Source organism: Hesperophylax consimilis, chromosome 12, assembly GCF_061612785.1.
Source record: "Hesperophylax consimilis isolate HC1 chromosome 12, BYU_Hcon_1.0, whole genome shotgun sequence".
Lineage (NCBI taxonomy): Eukaryota > Metazoa > Arthropoda > Insecta > Trichoptera > Limnephilidae > Hesperophylax > Hesperophylax consimilis.
The window spans coordinates 2,722,061-2,739,968 of record NC_142847.1 but is presented as its reverse complement, the minus strand read 5'-3'; the positions used below and the strand labels follow the sequence as shown (position 1 = coordinate 2,739,968).

General features: G+C 35.5%; 1 protein-coding gene across 2 annotated transcripts; it reads right to left on the bottom strand.

The window, feature by feature from the left end:
* Positions 1 to 481: 481 nt before the first annotated feature.
* Positions 482 to 15,982, bottom strand: LOC149419011 (luc7-like protein 3). Of its 2 annotated transcripts, XM_089638030.1 has the most exons (8): positions 15,753 to 15,982; positions 15,413 to 15,608; positions 12,668 to 12,917; positions 9,218 to 9,355; positions 7,217 to 7,438; positions 6,594 to 6,889; positions 3,788 to 3,898; positions 495 to 1,379 (listed from the first exon to the last, which is right to left on the bottom strand). In XM_089638030.1, the coding sequence occupies exons 1-7, from the start codon at positions 15,855 to 15,857 to the stop codon at positions 3,828 to 3,830; spliced, it is 1,278 nt and encodes a 425-aa protein (XP_089494156.1). In that variant the 5' UTR covers positions 15,858 to 15,982; the 3' UTR covers positions 495 to 1,379; positions 3,788 to 3,827. The 2 variants fall into 2 exon arrangements, with proteins under 2 accessions (XP_089494155.1, XP_089494156.1); XM_089638029.1 differs by having other exon boundaries at positions 482 to 3,898.
* Between the last annotated feature and the right edge of the window lie 1,926 nt (positions 15,983 to 17,908).

The following is a 17,908-nucleotide window of genomic DNA, read 5'->3' as shown; positions in this document are numbered from 1 at the left end:
CAAGTTCTGGTTTGTTCGGAATTCCGCCCTCGAAGTGACTCACTGTAGAAAATGTTGAATACATATGTTGGCGTCCCCACGGCAGCGATTGTATTGATTGGATGAATTGGTTGGATTGTGGAAGAGTGGAGATATATGGCGTAAAGTAAGCTGCTAAAATAATAAGACTTGTATATTTTACTGTAACAATGTCAATAACTAGCTGTAAATTTCAAATATATATCTTGTAAAATGTTCCCAACCTGTGCCTTCCCTTCGTAACTCTTTATAACGTGTATATTCTGTCTGTGGGTGTAATCCTCTTGGGAATAACAGCCCACTTATTCAACCTTCATTTCCTCGGTGGATTTGTGTAAGTCCTAAGTCTTAAAGCCAGTATAGACAATGTCTACTTATCCATAATGTTAAGTTGTTAAGTGTTAGATTGGTTGATGATTACAATAAAACAATAGATTAAATATTTAAGCATATTTATTTAATTTTATTTCTTACAATTATTTTTGAACTACAGTAAAATTAAAACAATTATTCTTATAGGAAAACAAATAGGGTATGTATTTATTAAAAGAAGAGCTTTGGACAAATAATATAAGTAGTGAGTATTTATTGGAAAAGTTGATTGATTTTATGTAACAAGTTTCTAGAGACAAGTGGGTATATATTATATTATCACATGCTTACAAAACACATTGAGAGCTACGATAGATTATAACAATTAAAGTGAAATCGATGGTTTTATTTAAGGCCATTTCTTACATAACAAATCAGTGGATAAGAAATAATATAAATACCTTTAAATGGAGATTTTGCTTAACACATAATTTATCCATCCATTAGTGCTTCAAACACAGAACAGGCTTTGTAGAAATCCAAATTAGACACTTATGAAATACATTATGTAGCAGTAGTAAGCATAGCTCCAAAAACAGAATTGGTACAGTGTGGTACACGTGTGTAGGGACTATTCCATTCTTGGAGGCTGGGGGCACCGTGCATACGTGCCGTTACATTATATCTACTATTGCAATATCATTTAAGCTGTTGGTAGTAGACAACCAACCGACAGACAGTGTGAATCTAGCAATGTAACCATTTCACCTAAATGCAAAAGTCACTTAAAATTACACATGTATCAATTTCATTTTTGTAAGATGTCACCTCGAATGGTTCAGTTGGGCGCTGAGGGCTTTCGGGATCTGATGGGGGCGGCCAGGACAGTAGAGTGCTTGAGCTGATGATGGATATACCTCTTAAACTGCTGCAGCAAGGGGTCTGGCGGCCAGCGTACGGGGGGGACAACCAGTGGTCAGTGGTCAGATGTTAGCCAGTCAATCTGATTCAGGGTGCTAATCAAGCATGGCTCACCTGGGATTTGTCAACTGCAAAGGTCCATGAAACAACAGCATCATACATATTGTCCAAAGCAACATAAATTACACCCCTCCTCAACTCTAACTCGGCCAGAAGCCAGAAGAAGCCTAGCAGTCACATACAAACACCCACTTATTCATTTGTGTTCATAAAATAATAAGGATTGCAACTTTCATATGCGGATACGACAATATTTATAAAAACTTTGCTCGTTAAGAGATTGTACAAATCTGAAATGCAAAAGTATCTTGGCAGATTCAAGCTGCAATCAGTCTCCACAGTGTTGAATTGTTTTATCAAATAAATACCTCGGATCATGTCAAAAGAGAGACGGGATGTAGCGCAGCGGGAGGAATGGACCAAGCCAAGTGTAGTGTTCGGCAAACCAACCGTTTGTGTACAACAGGAGCAGATGGTATGAGCGAGCTTAAAATGGAGGCTTACTTATACCTTCGAGACCATCAAAAGCATGTTCAATTAATCATTGTGTTATCAACATTTTCAGTTTCACTAATTTCTTATCCGTTAAAGCTCAAAATGTCTACTGATCTGCAAACTCTAATTTTAATTATTCACTCAGGAATCGGGTATTTCCCACAAGGATTACTGTTTTTTCAGTGCACAACTTATGATATGTACATATTGAAACATAAAACAAGCCAAAGACCAACCAAATGGATGTTTCCATATTCTAAAATATCGTACTATATATTTATAGAATATGACATTTCAGATTAGTTTGTTGGTTTCCACAAAACTCCAAATGCTTGTACACATTATATATATTTTAATAAAAAGACGTCTTTGAAAAATTAAAAAATCATTATATATAATTTATTTTAAAAAAAACATGTCAATCATTCATTTGTTATTGTCGGATTGCTGCAAAAAGTCAGCAACAATGAAACCAACAGAGTTACCGGCATTTTTTTTATGTGACACCTCATAAGAGCACCCCTGTCGTACAGTGTAAAGGCAAGGGAGCTATGTCGCCACCCGATTAGGCAGCATTGTGAGGTGGATTAAGGTAGGGGCTGTAGGAAGGGATTTATTAATGCGGCTCTTGAATAGGTCCGGTGCCGGTAGCTCTTTCCACATACGAGCCGTCTGACACAAAAACGAATCGAAGAAGCGGCCCATTCTCATGAAGCCAACATCAACTGTGAACGGCATTTAAATGCATTTTAGTGAGATTTAAACAAAACAATTCATAAGTTTTTGCAGTGTGTTACGCATTGAGTGACTCCGTGAGACTAAAATATGTTGTGAAACATCAATTAGTTGGTGACTTTTTGCAATAAGCATACAATATAGTATAGTTTGAGGTAAATTTAAGTTTTTAGTATGAACATAAACAAGAGTCAGCAACGTTTATATAAAGACTAAATGGCTTCTCAATGGTTCCAACGATCACATCTTTCAACTGCTCATCTTTGGCTTTATTTAATAAGCGACACATTAAACATTAGATAATAGACAGCATCGCCTATCTAGGTTCTCCCAAAGAAAGATAAATACCTCGCGCCGTGTGCAGATGCCAACGGAGGAATAACAGATCAATGGAACGGTTCCGAGGACTAAGTTACGTGACCTCTCCGATACGGCTAAACATGGAGCATACTTCATCACTGGAAAACATCCCACCATAGTCCAAATTTCACTATTATTGTAGTTAATAGTTTGTGTTAAATAGTGCATTTGAAAGTAGTTGTTAATCAATTAGTTAAAAGAAGGCTTTCAGTTCAATAATAAGCAGAATCTTAAATTTACAACAGGAAATGTGTAAAAAATTATAATTCAAATTTTCAGTCTCATTAGAAGGATTGAACATGAAATACAAAAATACCTCATGTTTTAGGCATTTTTGTGAATATTGAGTTTGAGTTAATAATAACACGGATCCTGGAAGGATGGAAGACATAAAACAATTATTGGTGGTAAGACGCTCGCTGACCAGTCTGCGTAAATTTTTTGCTAAAACGTCTTTAGTAATTATTTCACTAACCTGATAACTCATAATCCTAAGGGAAAAACATGTTAAAAACAAAATCGACACAGTTACTCGTCATTATAAAGTCAAGTAAGTTGGATGGAAAACTAATAGGAACGTTAAAATTTACACAACAATTAATTTGTAAATATTTTGAAAGAGTAAAAAAATTCGTTATCACCCCTCAAACTTTTTGGTACAGTATTTAAATCAAACTTTTATAGCTCAATAATTAATGATGATTATTTTAATAAATTGACCCCAAAATATAAATTTTTTAAAGCACAAAAATTGTTGGGTTTTTTTAATCAATATCACATTGGGTGAGTACGTACTGGAATATTGCAAGGGCTGATGTGCCTCTAGCCACGCGTGTGGAGCTACAGGACGGCCGGGAGGATTGGGGGAAGGGGAAGAGAGGCTTACCTGTGCGGAGTGTTAAATTGTGTGATACCTCAGTGGGTCCTTAGCGGCCGCGTGAACGGCTGCGGCGACGGCGGCTATCGCGGTCGCGGGAGCGGTCACGACTTCCTAGGCCTGGAAAAGAAGGAATATTAAAACACAAGTACATACACATATCATTATTTTATTATTTAATTTTCTTATGTTAAATTTTTATTTTACATCAAGCCTTTTTTTATGTGAATACCACACATGAGTCATGAGCCCTGGAGCCAGTGAGACTATGGCATCCCCATTTTGGGGAACATTGTGAGACTGAAGGTAGTGGGAAGGGGAAGAGTAAGGTGGGGAGTACCTGGCTATTCAGATCTGATCACCAAACACGTCCAAAGCCATTTCAATAAACGTTTCAATTCTAAATCATGGTCTTACACCAGGTAGTCTTACCCCATGAGAGTATCTTCCACTCTGGAACTTGCCGCAAGTACATATACTATATATTATTTTAAATGAATAAATTGTGAAATAACACAAATTAATCAAATAAAATTTACTTGCGCACGCCGGGATTTGAGCCCGCAACCTTTGGCTTTTAAAAACATTATAAGAACACAATATACATAAATCATTATATTAGCTATCGTATTATTATACAGGGTGTCCCCCTGGACAAGTACGCTAACTTCGAGAAGTGATTCTACATGAAGTAAAAAAGATAAATAACTTTTTACGAAATTTTTTTCCCATAAAAAAATATTTTTCCATAAAAGAATATTTATTTTCCCATACCTTCAAATTTTGGAATTTCGAAAAAAAAGTTATTTATCTTTTTTCCTCATACTATCGTGAAGAATTACGCCTGAAGTTAGCCCACTTTACCCCCGGACACCCTTTATAAAAAGTTTTTAGAGCATAAAGAAATGAAAAACTGATAAAGTAAATATGAAACGATATCAGTATTACATAAAATAAAATATAAACTTAAACAATAGTAAATTACCTACGCTACTATATTTGGAGGATTCGGTAAAGAGCTGGTATAGATTACGCTTAATTCTACAAACGGAGTAACTAAATATAAATATACAGGGTGTATCGGCACGTACCCGACAAACTTTAACCAGCTATTCCTTAGCATATTTGGAGTAAAAAATCTTATGTGCACTTTGCTGTCCGGTAACGTTTTTTTTTAATAAAAAATTTACCATTCATATTTTCACCACATGTCTGTCACCACTGTTTTATCCTTTGTCAAAGTTTGAAAACCCATCTGGCAATATTTTATTCGAATTCCGTTGAATAATGCACGTGTGTACCTATATTGGTGCACTTTTACAATCACAACGAAATGGCACGGCACCATTCGTCTCATTTTTAACTATTATTATTTAGTGTGTGCAAAAGAGCGAAGACGCTTTTCGACATACTTGCTTATAACAGCTGTTGAACACGAAAAACAATGCCAATGACAGTGATGTAGTGTGGAAATTTTTAATTTTTTTGTTTTAAATTGAAAAAAAAATGCTACCGGACAGCAAAGTGCCCATAACATTTTTTACTCCAAATGTGCCAAGGAATAGCTGGTTAAAGTTTGTCGGGTTAGTGCCGATACACCCTGTATAATAATAAAGATGAAACATGTCAGAAATCAAAAAATTAAATGTGAAACACTGATTTCAATAACACTTTGTCATCCTTATGAATCAAGTTTTTCTCACTTTCTCCTCTTCGCCGATGTTCTAAAATTATTTCCACTAATAGAAATATTAAGAATTGCCTGCTTTTTCAAGCTGACGTTGATATTTCTGAATGGAGTCAATAATGTGTAGTCCTGACTTTCGCCAGATCATTTAGTTTAAAGTTTATTAAGTTTAAACTATAAAGGAACTCGGGATCATGTATGAAAGAAAGCTGACATTTCATGTTCACAGCTATAGCGAGTTCACGGCTATAATGAACAAATACAAAACGATATTTTACTGTAGCAGATTTTATGACAATTTTACATTGTGCCCGATGATAATAGCAATGGTTCACATAGCCAACAATCTTACACGGGTAGTGCCATAAAAATATGTATCCGTTCTTGAATAAATATTTTTTCAAACCCAACGACCCATTTATGTATTCAGAAATTGTGTTCACAAAATTATTTGCTCGGTACCAACCTCATTATAACAGTAAACAATTATATGAAGATAAGACTGAACTAAAATATCATTTTGTAATTGCTCATTATAGCCGTGAACTCACTATAGCCGTGATCGTTATAACTAAGTTTTTACTTCTTTCGACTGTGGTTCATATATTAGAAGGGGTGTGCCAGTCGGTTTTAAAAATGCTAGGGTTCATTCTCCAAACCGTCAAGAGTTTTTCGGGATACCCACACTCTAGAGAATTGTACTCTTTTCCTTGGTCCACAGTAGGCTGGAGAGTGGTTCGGCTATCTGGAATCCTCATGAGGTGGGGTATTGTTAAAAAGGGTTCAAAAAAATTTCCGAGATTTCTCTAAATAAGGGATCATGACCACTATCCGTGGCCTTACCCGACAAACTTTCTTCTGGGCATGCTAGGACTTCACTCTCTGCAACTCAGATAAGAGGAGTGTGACTACTGCAAGACTATATCGAGAATATCAAGAACTATACTATACGAGAATACCATCTCCGTTGACCCTCAAAAAAATGAACAGAACATGTTTTGCATCCAATCCTAGGAAACACTTCCTTGCAGAGTGGTGGAAGCATGGAATAAACTTGGACAAAATGTTATCGATGCGTCATGAATGAGATAAAAATTATATATTTTTGGAAACAATTTTCTTTTTTACCTCTATCTTCTCTTCCCCTGGACCTGCCGTCTTCACCTCTAGGTCTTCCTTCCTCGCCCCTGGGTCTTCCCTCGTCACCCCTGAGTCTTCCCTCCTCGCCTCTGAGCCTTCCCTCCTCGCCCCTGGGTCTCCCCTCCTCACCCCTGGGTCTTCCCTCCTCCCCCCGGGGCCTTCCCTCCTCCCTGGGTGGCTTTAGTTCATCGCTCTTGGGTTTTCCCTCATCCCCTCTGGATTTCCCTCGCCTATCGTGGTCATTGTGGCGGCTGCCTCGTTTTTCATCTCTGCCAGCACCGGACCTAAGGAAAATTTAAATTTCATAATAAAGCATAATTAAACAATTTGTAAATACTTGCGTACAACACATCGCCAAGAATTTGTTAATTTGTCACAGTACAAGTCTATTCTTTCTCTTGTCTCTTGGCAGCCCAAAGTAAAAAATAACAGAAAATAAAATCCTTGGAGTGCTAAACCCATCTAAGACATGCTTCGATTCCGCCAGTCTCCTGATGTATGCCTCCAGTTCCTTAGGTTCTGTTGCTCTCCACATCGTTCAATCGTCTAAGTTAGGCTTTCAAACACTCCTTAATCCTGCAGAAGATGTGAAAGTTGAACTTTTTAATTACCTCCGACCCCGGCTAACCCTGTCCCGGTCTCTATCGCCCCTGTCCTTGTCGCTCCTCTGTGACCTTCCCCTGTCCTTCTCCGATCCGGCCCCGAGCCCGCTTCCCAGCCCTCCGCCACGGCGATCGCGGTCATAGTCCTCCTTGCGCCGGCGCTCTTTTTCATCACGCTGCTTTTCACGTTCCTTATTGATTTCATCATAGGCCTCCTTCAATCGAGAGTATCTAAATACAAAAAATATTTCATTAGACCGAGGGTCGATCTTAACAAGAATGTTATAAGAATTTTTGCAGTTGCTTTTTTTTAGTTCTACAAAATTTCGACCACTGAACTCAAAAAGTAAAGTACACAGACTAAAAAATAGCGGCATTTATAAACTCCAGTGAGGCAAATGCAGCGCTGTATATGTCGAACAAACTGGCCGGTCCTTTAATACTAGATCCAAAGAACACATGCAATTATTAAAAAATAAAATACAGTCACACTTTGCTAAATTTCTCCTACATAAGAATCACTCACTGAATGATAATAATAAGCCAACTTGGTTACATAAACAAAATAAAGGCTGTAAACTCAATCTCTTAGAGCATTTGGAAATTTTTCATAAAAATTCTAACAATCCTAAAGCTAGTCTGTTAACCACTCAGAACATTAGAACGTCAAAAGACGTAAATATGATAATAGCGGTCAAGACATTAGAACGTCTTTTCACGTAAACGCGCGAGATTTTACAAAAATTGATTTATTTCCATCACTAGTATACGGATTCCCATGATTTAAAAAACAGAGTATCGATAATGAATAACGTTACGCGTCTGTATTCAAGAATTAATAATAATTAATAATTAATAATTAATTAATAATAATTAATAATTAATTATTCAGTTAATATCTATGGAACGTAGAGGTGCATTATCTAAGCCGATTGAAACTGTCAAGATGTTCGTTAATAATTTATTGCGTTTCTAAATAATTTATTAAAAATATTTTAGTTTGGACGGTTAATATTTTGAGTTGACTAAAAGTTTTTAAATATATTTCTTCAATATATAAAGTGTTATTTCTTTATGCTACTCAGAAAAAAGTACATTTTTCAAGGCTTTGAAATAATGGTAAGCGATTTTTACATATTTTTGACGTTTTCATAAAATGTATATTTAGAAACGCAAATATTTACGTATAACAACACAATGCGATAGTGGATTTCATAATCTTTCCAAAACATTTTTTAGAATGAGGCTACGTTTCCCAAAACGTGAGTTATGAAGCTTTTAGTAAAACTCGTAAATAACACAAAAATTATCACGTTCTGACAGTTCTCAAAGGGACACATAATAAATAAAATTCTATGTCTGAGAGGTTAAATGAACAAAAAAATATAATTCGCTCGCCACTCCTGGATATGTTTAAGACGAGTTCAATTATTATAGGAGGCAACAAAATAAAAGTTAACATAGTAATAATGCAGGGAAGAGAAACCCCCGTGTCACCTAAATTATTCATTCGGAAACGCCTTACTTTAACAATAGGTCACCGCTGACCGTTCTAATATCATCCGTGTTGGAATTTTTAGCAATGCGATTGTAACCTTTATACTTTGACAACCGTCCAGACTTCTACCATCATGTAGAGTCAATCTCCCAAAGATTGAGCACTTTACCACCGGACACCATGTATTGATATAAATTTATTTTTTTACAGTCTCCCAAATGAGAGATTTATTTTAGATAAAGTTAACTGTTCTGGGGGAAGGTCTTACAATATAAATATGAAATATATATGAATTAAAATATATATTCTCTGGTAAACACAAAACAATTGCAAAAAAATAAATTGTAGTTAGTATTCCAATATTTGAGCAAAACTCATCAAGGCAATTACAGCGCAGTTTTGCATATTTTCAGCCGGAACTCGAGTGTGTTCCGAGGATTTTCTGCTCCGACTTTCAACAGGTTAAGCAGCTTATAAAGACAATGTAAAAAAAGATCAAATAGTGAACTAACCCGACATGCTGTTTGCCCATGAGATGGTCATCGATCCTCTGCTGAGCGTCTCCCACAATGAGGAAAGCACCGCATACGGCGCACACTTCCATTTGCTTTTCCTGGGCTTGGGCCAACTCTACTGTGGCTGACCAGTGGCTGGAAACAAACAAACAAACAATACACACCTTATATTAAAGAAAAACTTATTAAATCTTTGTAGACTTGAGAAAATCTGGTGAGACCATCAATCAGAATGAAAGGGGTTGCTTGAACAGCTTTGACTATGGTTATTGATCAGATATGAATAAACAGGTAATTCTCTCTCCTTCTTCACAATATTTCATAAATAGCTGACGTGAACCCGGCGTTGCTTGGAGTTATCCTTAGGAGATAGACATACATATACCATTGTGGACTTTTATGTAGGTTTTTTTAAGATATACAATTACGTGGTACATTATTTTGATGTATCTCAAAAGGTTTAGCCAAAAATATGTTTTTACGACTTGATTATAAAACATTGACTTTTCTCTACTTTCTATAAATACAATATGCATGTATTATATATGTATCAAAATCCCTATCAAAATCCGTTCAGTAGTTTAGAAGAACTAACCGCACAAACAGACAGATGAGGATAGCGACTTGATTTTATAATATTTAGAGATAAGCAGGTCTAGTAATGATGACAAAAGACTGAATTTTATTAAAAATGGGCTTTGAAGCCGAGTCTTTCACCAGTATCCGGGTAAAGGGCTGAAAGAAGTCAAGAAGGGTAAGGGGCTAGGAAATTTGTGAAATACCCGGCAAGTCACTAAACATTTCTTAAGTTATTTATTTATTTATAAAAGCGGAGATGGTAAATGGATAGTTCACGAGAGCACTTAGGCCATGGGCACATTGTGCTATCTCCCATTACACCTCCTTCCTTTGAGTTTTTTCCCGTAGCTCCTGTAAGGTTTTTCCCATAGGAAGTCTCCCTTTGTTTGGGTTCCCTAAAGGCCCCACGAGGGAAGAATCCATCTAGGTGGTCTCAACCCTCTCCTAACCCTACACTCCCCCTTGGTTCCCCGAAGGCCTCAAGAGGAAAAAGCCATTGGGACTATAACAGGGTGGCCACAAAAAACGGATTTCAAAATTCCCTGATAATTCCAGGTTTTCCAGGGCAGTTTCTATATTTTTCCCTGATATGTTTTATTTGGTGTAAGGACATATCGTTCAAAATTTTATTTTTGAAACACGATTTTCATCTACGCCAGAAAATTAGAACAGATACATAAATAAAGGGAATTCCGTCATCTAAAGCATTTATTATTTCCTTGCACCACAATGATCTATTCAAAACAAAATACACTTATTACAAATTTATGATATTTCGCCTGAAGACAATTTGTGTACAAATGAAAAGACCAGACAAAAATAGACAAATAAACAAAAGTAAGTACAGTAGAACCCCGATAATTCGAAAAAACGCGTAATTCGAAATTTTCGCCAAAAAAAATTCCGCAGAAAAATTTTTTCATACAAAAATTTTTTTAATTCATAATTCGTTAATTCGTAATTCGAAATTTATTTTTGTCCGCGCACGTTAATTTGTTCGTGAAATTCGAAAAAAATTGATTTTTGCGAAAATAAATCATAATACATATTTCGTAAATCTGAATCTAAAAGTCAGCCGTGGCGGTAAAACGCCGAAAAATGTATTTTTACGTGGTTATACATCGTCCTAATTAGTATTATTATTTTGTAAATCTGAATCGATTTACACTGGAATGTTGGATTTTTTCAAATTTATTTCGAATATCCGAGTTTGAAGGGCCGAGAAAATACGTTTTACGCGGATATATGTCGTAGTTTTACGAGTTTACACCAAATATCTGTATTTAAAGGGTCGGCCGCGACGAAACTCGGCCGCGAAATTTCGATTTACGCGTAAATGTGTCGTATATTTACGAATTTATTTCGAATATTTTAATTTAAATGGCCCGCTGCGACGGAAATCGGCCGCGAAATCTCGATTTACGCGTAAATATATCGTATTTTTACGAATTTATTTCGAATATCTGAATTTTAAAGGGCCCGCCGCGACGGAAATCGGACGCGAAATTTCAATTTACGCGGAAATATATCGTATTTTTACTAACTTTACTTCGAATATCCGAGTTAAAAAATACGGCGCAACGGAAATCGGCCGAAAAATTTCGATTCACGCCGAAATATGACATATTTTTACGAATTTACTTCAAATATCTGAACTTAAAAGGCCGGCCGCGACGAAAAACTGCCGATAAAATTCGATTTACGTGGAAATATTTCATATTTTTACGAATTTACATCAAATATCTTAATTTAAAGGGTCGGCCGCGACGGAAATCGGCCGCGCATTCTCGATTTACACGGAAATATATCGTATTTTTGCGATTTTTTTTTAAATCTGAATTTTAAGAGCCGGCCGCGACGGAATACGGCCGCGAATTCTCGTTTGACGCGGAAATATATCGTATTTTTACGAATTTAAATTCAGATATTTGAAATAATGGGCTGGCTGCGACGGAAAATTACCGCGAAATCTCGATTTACGTATTTTTAATATATCGTATTTTTACGAATATCTCAATTTAAAGGGTAGGCCGCGACCGAAATCGGCAGCGAAATCTCGATTTACGCGTAAATATATAGCATTTTTACGAATTTATTGCGAATATCTGAATTTAAGGGCCCGCCGCTACGGTAATCGGCCGCGAAAATAAAGAAATAATTGGTATTAATACGAATTTACAACTAAAATACCACCCGGATTTGAAGAGGCGGCCGAGAAAATCGATTTTCGGCGTATTTTTTTTTTCATAAAAATTCGAATTACGTGGGAATTCGTTAATTCGAAATTTGATTTTTGATGTCCCATGGATTTCGAATTAACGAGGTTCTACTGTATTGACACTTTGTAAAAATGTTGATAATGATGATATTTAAATTTTATTACGACCGTACTGGGTGTCCGACCCTTTTGACACTTTGTTGTAACTTTGCTAGCTTTTTCTTTACAGATTTCGCACCTACATAGTATAGGGGAAAAACCAAGGCGGGTGGTTAACGACATGATTGTGTTGCAAGGGCTATTTACGAAAATAATAATAAAAAAATACCTACTTATCTAGTTTGTCTTTGTCGGCATATCTTTTGTTACACACGCCGCAAGTAAAAGTAATAAAACACAACTTTGGGACTTCACAAATCGTAAATAACGAATTTCGTTTTATTTTTGGAATTCCCTGATATTTTAAGAATATTTTAAAATTCCCTGACATTTCCCTGATAATTCCCGGTTCGGTAAAATTCCCTGATAATTCCCGGTTTTCCAGGTCTGTGGCCACCCTGTATAATAATAATAATAATAAGGCGTAAAGTAATAAAGATATTCAGTTATTCAATTTAATATTATCATAAGGTCCATGAGAGTATCCCTACCTATTGTCGTACTGCTTCTGCAGCTGCTCGCGCTCCTCCTTGAGCTGGTCACAGAGCTTCATGAGGCCCTGCGCCTGTTCCACGTCTCCCTTGATGCCGGCCTGCTCCGCTTCGGCTTCCAGCGCACCCACCCGTTCCATCAGTGCCTGCATCTGCTGTTGGTTCCGCTCCGTCTGGGCCGCCGTCAGGGCCGGCATCTCCAACTTGGTGTTCATCAGTTCCAGGCGCTGCTTGCCTTTCTGAATTTTGCCTGAAAGTTATATTTAAATTAACAAACTATCGAAATAACACTGTTTTTGTACAAACCCATTCACATTACGCACCAAATATTGTTTTAAAATCTTAACCACAGATAGCAGTACATGGACTAGAATGACAGACGGTAGTATGCACGCACTCCTTTTCAGTGCAACGATCAAGTCAATTTGAAAGTGATGGTTTCTGCGGACAGCGCTTGGAATATTTGTTATAATTTGAACATTTTCTGTAGAGTTGCCGAATAGTGCTAATTGGCTGAAAAATGTATTTCAGCCACAGACATAAGAATATATAGACTAGAAATTAAAGGTGAGGGGTAAAATCAACTGTTGAACAACGAAGGGGGTAAACACTGTGATTCGTCAATAAATCAATCTGACAGTATATAGGCATCTCGCATTTTAATATCACCATTTAGTTCTTAAAAGTAAAATCTGCTTTTGAATGAATAGACATTTTTACATGGGAGCGCAAATTACTCGCCACGTTATGAACAAATTTGCTAAGTCCAAATTCGGCAAAAAAAATTTCTTCTATTTTCAGAGTCGAATATTTTGTTTACATATTTAGTTAAGACACTTTTATAAGTGTTCATAATTTACTTCCCAGTAACAACGATGCGCACACTTGAGAATCGCTACATTCGACCAGATGTATCTCGATGTAATAGTATATGTTTCTACAACTGATTCATATTATACGATGTGAATAAGCTTAAAATGATGCTTACATATGGAATGTAATACGACAATTGGGTTTATTCTCTTTTTCACATCTATTTTTACAAGTTTTCATATCACAAGCCACTATTTTGCCGTGTTATTTCATAAAATGCCTCGACCATAGCTCGACGCTAGTTCGAACAAGAATGATGACGTCACATTCTCAAGATTCACGGGAAGCCATACGCGAGCCCAGCCGGCTCCAATGGAACCGGTATGGGGAGTGGGGAATAATACGCTTTTAATCACTTAGGGCAGGTCTACTAATATTCATATGTCTATGATTTCAGCTTTGTCCAATCACTTATGAAAATGATCCTGATAAACTCGGCAGTGAAACTGACACTAAATAAACCGATTTTATGGAAACACAAAGATAACAAATGGCAAATTAATATTGATTTGTGAAAAAATGGCAGTATGTTTTTTTTATTTTATTTTTATTGTACTCAAAAGTTATGAATAAATTGATTAAAATACATAAAACGTGTTTATTAATTTGAAATACGTTATTACTTATTACATATAAATTTATTTGACTTTTAATGTGTATACGCTCATTACAGCAATGAAATGTTTAACAGCCAATATCTGAGAAAACACTTTTTCTGCACAAGGGCTCAATTGTAACAGAGAAACAAACTTGCACCACACGATGATGGAGTGTTAGAAGATCGTTTTACATGAACCATGCAAGTTAGAAAAGCTATAAATAACAAGAATTATAGAGAATTTATTCAATGGTGGGAGATAACTGACCGTCAGAGGCTCCTAAATTATTATAAGCAACAATCATTGTTCTGAAACACTTGGCGGGAATTGAACCCGCAGCCTTCTGGTTGCCGGTCAGCTGCTCTCCAATTTTTTTCAATTTCAAGGGTGTTAATAATTTGCTATCCTTTGTGCTATGCATAAAAACCTTGGCATATAAATTTGTTTATCATTAAGATTATTTGTTTATCATTTATCAAACCTGCAGGGGGAAGGAGTGTAGAGAAGTCTAAACATAGGTGACTGGACTTGATTGAGAGGGCTAAAACCATATCTTAGGGAGGGAAATGTAGTGCTGATTATTTGTGAAATTGATATAAGAAAATATCAATATGTATTTTGACCGGTCAGTGGTTGAGTGGGCATAGCGCTTGGGTCTCACCCGAGCGTCGCGTGTTCGATTCCTCAGCTGGCTAAGTCCTCCATCACAACACAAGCAACATTTTCGGCTTTCTGTGGTGGTAGTAGGAGATTTTCAAACATTGTTGGGTTATTCGTGGCCCGGGAATGTTTGTCTTTCTTTTTAAAAAAAAAAAAAAAAAAAATTTCAAAAAACTATTTTGTAAGGTTATAAATTTTTTAATGTTTAGAAAACTGCTTACATTGTAGGTATTATCCAGTCATTAGAGAGAAAATTTTAAAGAAAAAACATACTGAATGTTCATATCATGTTTTTAGAGATGGTTTCCAAATTATAAAACAATTAGTCACGATTCTGCAATATTCTTGTAAGCCTTTATAATTTGTCAGTGTTCACAAATTATAGTAATAAAAGTAATTCCCATTTTCAAGCCAATTATGTTATTGACAGAATTCTAACCAAAAATACACATGTCACATTTCGGTTTGGATGCAGAATATAGTACCTATTTGTTAATTAGAACAATACGACTTCGGTCGCGTAGAAATTTGATTTGACAACAAAAAGGTGCAAGGTTCAAAATTATCATTTTGTGAAAGGTTTTAAAATTATCATTTTAAAAGGTTTACTCACGTTCAACATCACTTATCATGTTCTGACAAAATCTTAAAAATTCTTCTTGGTAGAATGTCTTCTTGTATCCTGGTTCAGCGCGTTCAAATAGGTCTTTTACTTCATCGTCATGGATACGGGGACAACTCCCCAAGTCCGCTCTTGTGTTCACAAACAAATCGTGGGGGCAAAATTTTACCATGTAATATTTACAGTACTGAAATAAAAACATAAAAACGAATCAGTACCGATGATAAAAATCTTACCAAAATCACTAAAAATTTATCAAGGATGTTTACAACCGCCTTTTACAAATGTGAAAATGCTGTAAAAATCATTGTTCGTCGTATTCGTAACTCACCTGAGGATCTTCCCAATTTAGCTTTTGTGTTTTTTCATTTGGATTTATGTTTCTGTTCCTCCCCATCAACTCGTCTAGCAATTGCGCCGCAGCCAGCACAGCCATTTTTGTGAAATTATTGAACGAAAATATGCTTAATTTGTAGTTATGTGAAGTGGTAGGCGCGAAAATAAGCGCATAATTATTATTTCTTAAACTTCTTCACGGAAAATATATCGCCGATCAAACCACAGACGAAATAATTGTGAAGTGAGCATAGAAAATAATTAAAGAATAGACAAAGATTTTGTCCAAAAATAATACATCATAGACACATAGACCATGGTTTTTTTTTATGGCTTTACAGATTTGAGGTCAGTCCATGGTTCGTAGAAAAATTATATACTATATACCTACATAACAAATATGGTGGCTTGGCTCTTCGAGGGGGTTGAGCGGCGTTTCAACAGTGGGTAGAAGTATGCAATGGTGATGTATTCAAAATATGTAGTGGTATGTAGACACCTACATAAGTGCGTGGAAAGATTAACCAAAAATTATATTTAAGAGTTTACGGGTATCCATTGATGCTCAGGGTTATAAATGGCTTGGAGTAATGTTTTGAGATTATGAATTCTGGTGTATCTGAAATCTGAGTGTAGTTTTACGGTGGAAATAATCTTATTGTTATTAATTATTTGTTTCACTTGATCACTCCATTTCTTCCTTCGGTATCCCCGACTTCTTCAATCAATCACGTCAACGTCATATATTCTCCTTACACCCCTTTCTTCGTTCATCACATACGCCTAATTTTACTATACATAAGTATTTTTTACTTGATCGCGCCATGTTCAAAGTCAATAGGTTTTGAAATAATTCCTCCGCCGGTTTTTGTGTCTAGTTAATTTAAATATTTAGAAGTGATTAGTATTTATCACATTTTGTAAAAAATATTATTTTACATTTTTATTTTTTTTTATATATTCAATAATATTGTTATTGGGTTTATAAAAACAGTTTATTTTTAAATAAGTTCTGCTGTGAAATTATTATTACGCGTGACAGCTGTTTCGCCTTCTGAAGGCATTATCAAACTATGGGTTGTGAGACCCACAGTTTGATAATGCCTTCAGAAGGCGAAACAGCTGTCACGCGTAATAATAATTACACAGCAGAACTTGTTTAAAAATAAACTGTTTTTATAAACCCAATAACAATATCATTTAATATATAAAAAATAAAAATTAAAATGGAGTTCTACAAATTAAACTTAATAACAATAAATAAAAAAATTATTTTATATCCTGGTTGGTTTTGAAATAAGTGCTCTCTCTCTAGAATACAAACCTTAAAATAAGATTATTTAATTTAGAAGTCATTGCACTTTCACACTCGTAAATGACACGTCTTGATAACACTCGGACACTGTTCGTATTCGAACAAACAACGAACTTAACGAACTATCCAAATGGGTGTTCGATTTGATGAAATTAATATTTCCCTCGAAATCGAAGGGACACGGGTTCGCGTCCCGTTGGCGTCATGTATCTTTTATCAGGAGATTTTTCAATGTGGATAAGTGTTTCAGGCGAATAATTATTGCTTGTAAAATAATTGTTACCCTTTGTGCTATGCATAAAAAATCTTGTCATATTGTCACATTAGTTTACCAAAAAAATAATAATTAATGTTTCGAATGGGAATATCGAAAGTCCCGAATTCAGGAGTATAGTCCATGAACTTCGGTATCACAATGTTTCTTTATTTAATTATTATTTTTTTCAATGAACAATTATCAAGTCACTTTAATTAGGTGCTTACACTAACTAACTACTGTAAACGTAGAAAAATGTAATTTATTACAATTATGGGAAATTTTCTTCTCGCTCATCTCATGGACCGATTTTTTTTTAAGTTTGTCAGATATTAAAATTTATTTTAAAATGGAGTTCTATAAATTAAACTTGATAATAATAAAAAGAAAAACAAGTTTTGATGTTCTTATTTGCATGTTGCATCGATCAATCAATGGTTTTTTTTTCTAAAACCATTGATGTACTTTATTTTTATATTCAAAGGATTTTTTTTTGGTACCGTTGTTTTCTTATTTAAATTCACAATGAAAGTGTTGAAATAATTTGGACACAAAAGTATTGTGGGGAATTAGTCGATTC

Bases quoted from the DNA above. Each gene is read 5' to 3' on its own strand.
- LOC149419011 (XM_089638029.1), bottom strand. From the start codon at position 15,857: ATGGCTGTGCTGGCTGCGGCGCAATTGCTAGACGAGTTGATGGGGAGG. The intron at 15,609-15,752 runs GTGAGTTACGAA...TTTTTATTTCAG, and splicing joins TAAATTGGGAAGATCCTCAG to TACTGTAAATATTACATGGT. The intron at 7,439-9,217 runs GTTAGTTCACTA...TTTTGTATTTAG, and splicing joins ATGGGCAAACAGCATGTCGG to ATACTCTCGATTGAAGGAGG.